Here is an 8029-nt window from a genome sequence, read left to right on the forward strand (position 1 = left end):
AACAATTTAAACTGTACACAAAAAGAAATTTAAACTGTACACGATAAATTTCTTTTAACTACCAATCCTGCAAGCTTTAGGATCATGATTGAAATTTTTGGCAGTGAAAAGTATGATTTCGTGATTTCAAGAAGTCTTCTTGATCGACATGGATGAATTGAACTATGGAGTATGCAATGAAGCATGGGTGAACATGTTTGACTTTTTGACAAAAGTGATCACGCCAAGAAATTGTTCGAGAAATACAAATTTTGTCCACTACCGCACATGAAGATGAAATTGAAGATCAATTACAAGTTGGAGTTCCACGTCATCTATATAGCAATTGAATTTTTCATGGAAATTTAAACTTGTGATGGCATTGGAGATAACAACATCAAGTGTTTGGTTTAAGGAAGGCAATGAAGGAAATTAAACCAATCTATTTTAGTATTTAGTTTCCTAATTCTTTTTGGGATCTTATTATTTTAGTTTCTATATTAGATTAGGAAATCTAAAATTAGTTTCTAAGTAAGTTTTGGTTTATAGTTGTATTTGTTTTAGGAAGTTTTAAAATCTATAAATATTGTCAGTTTACTAAGTTATTACTTGGAGTTGAGTTGAATCTAGAGAGCGAGTTTGAGAGAAAGTCCAATAGTTGTGATTTGAAAGTTACCGTGAGCGAAGGCTACGACTTAATGTTATTATTGTTGAGTTTTGAATCAATTAAATTATTGAGAGTTTATTAAATATTTGTTCTCCTCCTTTTTCCACATATTTTTATGTGTCAAAATTACTTTCGTTGTCCGCATTTTTTTTTTTTTTGTGCGAACACCTTTCCACCATCCATAGCCATGTCAAATTTTGAACTGGAATCTCCTTGTCTTCTTGAAATACTACAAGGCAAAGAAAGCATGCTTTGAGACAATCTGGCAAATTCTTGTAACTCAGTTCTAAGATTTGCATGCATCGTGTCTGAGGATCACTGGTAATGAGTGGAATCAAACTACGCGCAATTTGTTTCATGATTCTGGTTTCATGTTTCTCCCTTGAAGGAGACCTGCAATTGCAACAAATGAAAGAGGCAGCCCTTGGCAGTTCCTAACATTGTCCTTTCCGACTTCCCATAGTTCCTCAGAGCAGCATTGTTTAGGAAATATCTTCATTCTTAGTAACTCCCACGTTTCATCATCAGAGAGTGGACGAAGATTAAAAAGATTACTTTCCAGTGTGACTTTGAATCAGAGAGACTACTGGTTATCAAAATTGTACTTCCATTTTGGTCATTTGGGAAAGAGCTCTGTAAGTCATCCCATGCCCCAATATCCCACATGTCATCCATAAAGATAAGGTACCGATTTCTCCCCAAGCTTTGACACAACAGCAATTCCAAATCTTCACCTTCCATTGAATAATGTGGCTCAAAATTTCAAGCAGGAGGTCTCTTTTGGTGTATACTTGTGAAACATAACACCATGCATGAGTATGGAAGTACCCGACAATTTCAGGGTCATCATACACTTTGTTAGCCATAGTTGTTTTACCGATTCTAGGCATTCCAACAATGGAGATAGCATCTCTGTGCAGTGATCCTCTTGTAAGTCGATTAACTATTTGCCTTCTGCTGATCATTGAGAGTCACCACATCGTCACCAGTTCCAGTGGCTCGAGTCTGTGGAATCTCGTGCCTTGTAGCCTGCACAACATTCTAGACTCCCACATCAAAGGCCTTGCTTTGAAATGTTTTGACCTGAATCTTAATGAGTCTGATCTCTTCTGAGATGTGAAAAAGCCACAGATATTGGTTCCACTAATCACCATTTTTGACTGCCGACTCATCAATGACAGACTCTGCCTCATACGCCACATGAATAAGACGTGTACAAAGTTCCTTCAATCCTTGATTCTCTATGTCCTTCTCTATGAAATCAATTAAATAAGATACCAAGAATTCAAAATCATTACTACTCCCTCCCAGTGTTTTGAAAACCGGACCGGACCGGCTGGTTCGACCGGTTGAACCGCGAACCGGCCATGGCTCCGGTCCGATTCAATGCCAGGTTTGACTTTGTCAAGAAACCGGTCAAAAATCGGTCGGACCGCTAAACCGCTGAACCAGATTTGAACCGGTTATTTCCGGTTTTTGAGTTTTCTTTTTTTTTTTTTTTTTTTTTTTTTTTTTTGCAAAATGTAGTTATCAAGATTCGAACTCAAGACCTTTGTAATAGAAGACCAATGTAGTAACCGTTGCACTATCACATCTTATTAGTTTTTTTTGATAACTTATTTATATAAAACAAACACTCATATTTCTTTTGTTCCATTTTTTTCACAAAATATCATCCTTTCATGACTCTTTCTTTTTAATCTTCAACACACACACACACACACACGCACTCTCTCTCTCTATCATCTTTTCTTTTACCACTCATTTTTTAATCAAACCTCTTTATTTTTAATTTATTGATGTTTTCTTCCATATTTTAATTTTGTTTTTGTCCATTAAATTTAAAAAAGTTAAAAAAGAATTATTTTTCTTTAACCCAATTTATTTAATACCACAACCACTCATTTTTATCTAATTTTTTTGTTTCTTATCAAATTTGCATTTCTATTTTCAATTCTCTTGATTTTCTTCGAACTCCAAATTTCCTTTTTTAAATTGTAAATTTAAATTCCAAAATGTAAATTAAAATTTAAGTTCACAATGTCTAAATTCTCATAGACGTGAATTTTGTATAATTTCAAATATTGTGATATTTTTGGATTATATTTAAGATTTTTTTGGTAGATATAATTGAAATTGAGATGAAATTTATTTGTTTTAACTTATAATTTAAAAAATTTATTTTTAAAAATCCAAGTTATTCAAAAATAGTAAACTTTTCATCATATAAAGTATTAAATTATCCATTACATGTCTTATTTTGTACACATATATATTTATATAAATTATTTTTTAAAAAATTCATTGAACCGAGGTTGAACCGGTCCGACCGGTTGAACCTCGACCCTTTCACTTCACCGGTTCGATTAACGGTCCGGTTTTTAAAACATTGCTCCCTCCCGTTCCATAGAAGTGTCATATTTTCGTTTTCGATCCGTCCCAAAATTAGTGTTACTTGCCAATAATGGCAATAGAAACTTTCACCAATTTCCATTGATGCCCTTAAATCTTACAGCAAGATTCTTTTATTTTAGTGGGCTCCAAAGTTCCCCTATGAAATAGAGAATTTCCATTTGATGGTGTGTGAGTGTCGTGTTAGATTAGAACTAGCAGGATTCATGCATTGCACTCTCGCCAAAAGAACTTGAAAACATATTATAGGTATGGGTCCCACAATCTTATCACCACTCTATCCTACCTTGAATGGAGCAACAGGTCAGGCTACATAGCTAATTCAAGCAGGGCATTCTTGGGACATAACCCATAACCTTTTGAAATCTGAGCACTGCTGAAAAAACGTGGGATTCCCAAAGCATGAGCAACTTATTGGAATGGAGGGAGTATATAAAAAGTATAATGAGTCTGGGCAAGGGAGTCTAAGTGTAAGCATATTTTGATTTTAATTTTTGTTATATTTAAATTATCCTCATGTGTTTTAATTAAAGTTATTTGTATTTCAATCATAGCACTAATAAGAAAAATGAAAAGTTTCAATAAATTACATCTCAAAAATATTGGTAATTAAAATTAAAAATTGCCCACTTACAATTATATTGATCAATCATTTTCTTCATCTCCAATTATTATATTCTTATGTGTGATAATTAAAGTTAACTATATTTTATATACATATTGGTTTAGAAGAAAATCATAATTAATAAAAAAGCAAAAGATTATAAACAGTTAATGAGCAAACAAAAGGTTAAATTGATGATTAAATTCACTATATTATATCATATTGTCTAAGAAAACTTCAAAAAATTATCTTTAATTATTAAAAATATAGCAAAAAAGGTTACAACTACTGAAATTGATAAAAACTTATTGTATCCAAATCATAACGTCTTAGTATGTATTTTACTCAGGTTTTGTTGTATACACTGATTTGATAGAACATAGAAAACTTCCTCTTCTCACTATCACAATCCAAGCAAAATATGCAACATGATAATCTTCCATCTTCAGAGTTCAATAAATTTTTAATTGCTTTGTATATAATAAACATTTTCTACAATTAGCAATGCTTAATTTTGCTTATTATATAGTTTTTTAGTCAATATTATACCAATAACTTAGTTTAAATATGATAATCATCCATGTTCAGAGTTTTTATAATTATAGAATGCACAATAAACTTTTAATTGTTTTGTACACAATAAACTTTTTGTACAATTACCAATTGTTTAATTTTGTTCATTATACAATTTCTTAGTTTATATTGTGCTAATAATCAAAGTTTTGCACAAAATTTAATATATTAAAGGTTTTATATTTTGGAAAAATATATTCACCTGCAAAGCATGCACGTGAGGTATTACTGGTCCTCAGAAATGGTTTGAATATGATGGGTCAAATGTTCGACTAAATCACGATTCGACTTCAGCTGCTGTTTTAATTTTTGCTGTAGAAACTCAATGAAGCATAGTGCAGGATTCTTGGGGAAATTTAGTATTGGGACTTGAAGATAAAGCTCTTCACGCTTTGCCTTCAAAACCTGAACCTTTTTGAGCATTTCAGATAGCCAAAGACCAATTTTATTCATAGGTTCTCCAATGATTTCATCAGCTGCAAAAGAATTATAGAGAGATGTTAATCCAAAAGCCAATTCTTCCATACATTTCAAGGTGAGTCTCTCATTCTCTGTGATTTCTTTAAACTGAGTGAAGACAATTTCTATCACCATTGTGAGTTCCGATTTGGCAGTTCATAAGGAACGTGAAACTTGCATGACCTTCGAGCAAGTTCGATGAAAATTCCTTGATTTTTATTTCTATGTCCCAATCTACTCTTGGAACATTGGAGCCAGACTCCTGCTTTACTGCCCAACTATTCCACAAAAAATTAGGACGTTTGGAAGGAATCCACTGGTCCAGCATGGAACCCGAGAATACGTACTTTAGTCATTCTGGCTTTAGAAGACTTTTTTTTTTTTTTCTTCTTTTTTTTTTTTTTTTTAATAGAAGACTTGATCGATTACTTCCCTCTGTATACTGTTTACTAGTCGGACCCAGATGACTTGCTTTCCTCCGCTCTTACTCCTGCACTCGGTGTAGTACTATATTCTACTACTGAAAACGAAAATTGGAACCCGGCTGGCTTACTTTCCTGGCTCTTTCTCCTGCACTCAATGCAGTATGCTCTACTACTAAAAACGAAAATTGGAAGAAAATAAAACACGCAGACACACAGTAACCACCCATCAGAAGCTTCCAAGCAGCAGCTCCTCCGTTGGCATTCATCCCACCTTACTCTGACCATCTTCTTCTTGCCCTCACCCAAAATCCCCCCAAGCCCAGCCCAAACCGAACCTCCTCTTTTCTCTCAGACTCCCACACCACGCTTTTTCTCTCTGCAATCTTCAGTATACAAATTGCTGCATACAACAGAGATATCGCCCAACAGCAATTTTGATGCTCTTTGTTTGTTGTCTGCCATGTCCAATTCCCTTCCTTCTTTTGATGACAATTTCCAACCACATTTTTGTATTTCCTAAGCACTTCTCCGAACTGGCATTTCCGCAGCCCCTCCTGCAACTTTTTAGCAAAGTCAAGAGACATAATTACAGTACCGAGACATTGGGCCCTTGATTCCACCCGCCCAAGTATGAATTCCACAAAAGATATACTCCCAATTCACAGTGATAACAAATCCCAAATCCCGTTTTCGCACCTCAAGCATCTTTTCTTAGACGTGTTATTCAACCCCAAGTACACCATAGGTGCAGATCAATTCTTGAAGACTTCGAATAATTCAGTGTATCTTTCAGCTTCCATTACAGATAGCTCCACCATCACATTGCACTACGAAGACTACGAGGGCCATCACGCAGTCTTTAGTGAAGAAGGTATAAAAACTCTTAGGTGTATTGCAGCAACGTTGAGCTCCAGAAATGAATTGGCTGATTGTGTTCAGATGTATACCGAGCATCGAAAGGATGTAGTCAACCTGGTATATGTGAGGCTCCGTGAGAAATTGAAGGTAGGGACCGTCTGTGTTTTTACGTGCTCGGATGAGTTGAGTGAGAAAACCCAACGGTGGATACAAGTAGCCAAGATTTGCGTAGGCACCATTTTTGGAATAGAGAAGTGTTTCTATGAGCAAATTTTCGGAGATCTGGGATCATTCGAGGATTCTGCTGCTAACGGTTTTGTGTACATAATAGAAGGGACTGCTGCTGAGTTGCTTGAGTTTCCAGACTCTCTATTAGCCAGGGGCCGATTGCCCCAGAGACCAGACATTTTGTTGCCCTTATATCATGAACTAACCAATCTAATTCCACATTTGATGGCATATTTGGACCAAGATGTATGCCTAGCGAAAACCATCTGCAATTTTGCCACTAAGATTATGCTCCGACTGAAACAGCAAATGGCAAACGTCCTTTCTGTTACAGAGAAACACGTTCTTCGTGAGCTTTCGACAAGGCCATTACCTGGAGGAGGAATTCACCCCTTAACTAAGTACATAATTCATCACATTGACCTGATTTATGTTCACAGGGAATCCTTAACTGAGTTGGTGGCTAGACCCCAAGGTTCCAATGACGACCAAGATCCTCCAGAAATACCGGGTTCACGTGAAATGGATGAAGGGCTAATTTTCCTAAAGAGGCATCTTACTCGAGTTATCGAGTTTTTCCTGCAGAACTTGAAATTCAAGTCCAACTTCTATGGACAAGAATCTCTGCATTGTTTGTTCATGATGAACAATGTTAACTCTGTTTCTGAGAAGATTAAAAGTTCCAAGGAGTTGGAAGAACTTATTGGCACTCACCTGCAGATGAAATTAAGAGAAAAAGTGGAGCTGGCAAAGACTGATTATTTCCGTAGAAGTTGGGGCGAAGTCTGCACTTTTTTAAAGGGTGAAGGATTAAAATCACATTTGAATTGTGATTTCTTTCCTGGAAGGTCTACAAGAGCTGTGAAAAAAAAGTTCAAGACCTTCAATCATATGTTTGAAGATATTCTTCAGGCTCAAGAAGGATGGATAGTACCAGATCAGCAGCTGCGGATGAAACTTCTTGAATGCATATTGGCTAAGCTGATTCCGGCCTATAATCACTTTCTTGAGCGGCTAAGCCGAGTACACAAAGCGAAGCGTGTGAGTGAGTACATCAAATATTCTGTCAAGGACTTGGAGACCAAGGTGCTGGATATGTTTCAGAATAAGTATTGAAGATTTGGTTATTAATACTTCAACTCTATTAGATGTCAGTTTGAACAAGTTATATGTATTAGCTATCGCAATGTACTTCTCACCAAACAAAAATCCTTCAATCGTATGTGTACTGTTTATGAATGAGAATCCACTATATGTCTTTACTAGACCGTAAAGTGAGGATGAATTCTTGTTCTCTGGGAGGAGGGAGGGGCAGGAAGTAAGGGAAGGGAGAGGGAGGAGAGAGGAGGAAGAAGAGGGTAGTGACGGTGGAGCAGTGAGGAGTGGACAAGGAGGGTGGTGGTGGTGGTAGATGAGAGAAAAAAGAATTGGTATTTTTATTTATTTATTTATTTAATTTTGTTCTGGTTCTTCAACACCTTCACTTATGAATCCAGAAGTTATGAGTATCAAAATATTTGTTGAATGTTTTGTGGTTCTATGTTTGGATAGGTCATTTTTGCCAAATAATACTTGACTTGCATCATAAATACATTTCTCAAATCATCTTTTTATATTTTTAATTATTTTTTTTATTTTATATATATTAAATCACAAAAAATATTATAATATTTATTTCAAATAATATTCTATCCAAACAGTCTGAAAATTTCTCCTTATTTTCTTCTTTTCTTCCTCGAACTCTTTTGCTGTCTTCCACTCTCTCTGCATTACACCTTACAGAGAACAATTGCACATTAATAGAGTGGGGTTCAAGCTTTTATG

At 35.4% G+C, this 8029-nt stretch overlaps 1 protein-coding gene across 1 annotated transcript; it reads left to right on the forward strand.

Moving 5' to 3' along the window:
• Positions 1–5749: 5749 nt before the first annotated feature.
• On the forward strand, positions 5750–7321 carry LOC113715822 (exocyst complex component EXO70C1-like). The gene has a single exon (XM_027240124.2). It carries the CDS (start codon positions 5750–5752, stop codon positions 7319–7321), a length of 1572 nt encoding a protein of 523 aa, XP_027095925.2.
• Positions 7322–8029: the final 708 nt, after the last annotated feature.

Source organism: Coffea arabica, chromosome 11c (assembly GCF_036785885.1).
Source record: "Coffea arabica cultivar ET-39 chromosome 11c, Coffea Arabica ET-39 HiFi, whole genome shotgun sequence".
Lineage (NCBI taxonomy): Eukaryota > Viridiplantae > Streptophyta > Magnoliopsida > Gentianales > Rubiaceae > Coffea > Coffea arabica.

What these genes read in the sequence shown, in the direction of transcription:
- LOC113715822 (XM_027240124.2), top strand. Translation starts at nt 5,750, where the DNA reads ATGAATTCCACAAAAGATATACTCCCAATTCACAGTGATAACAAATCC.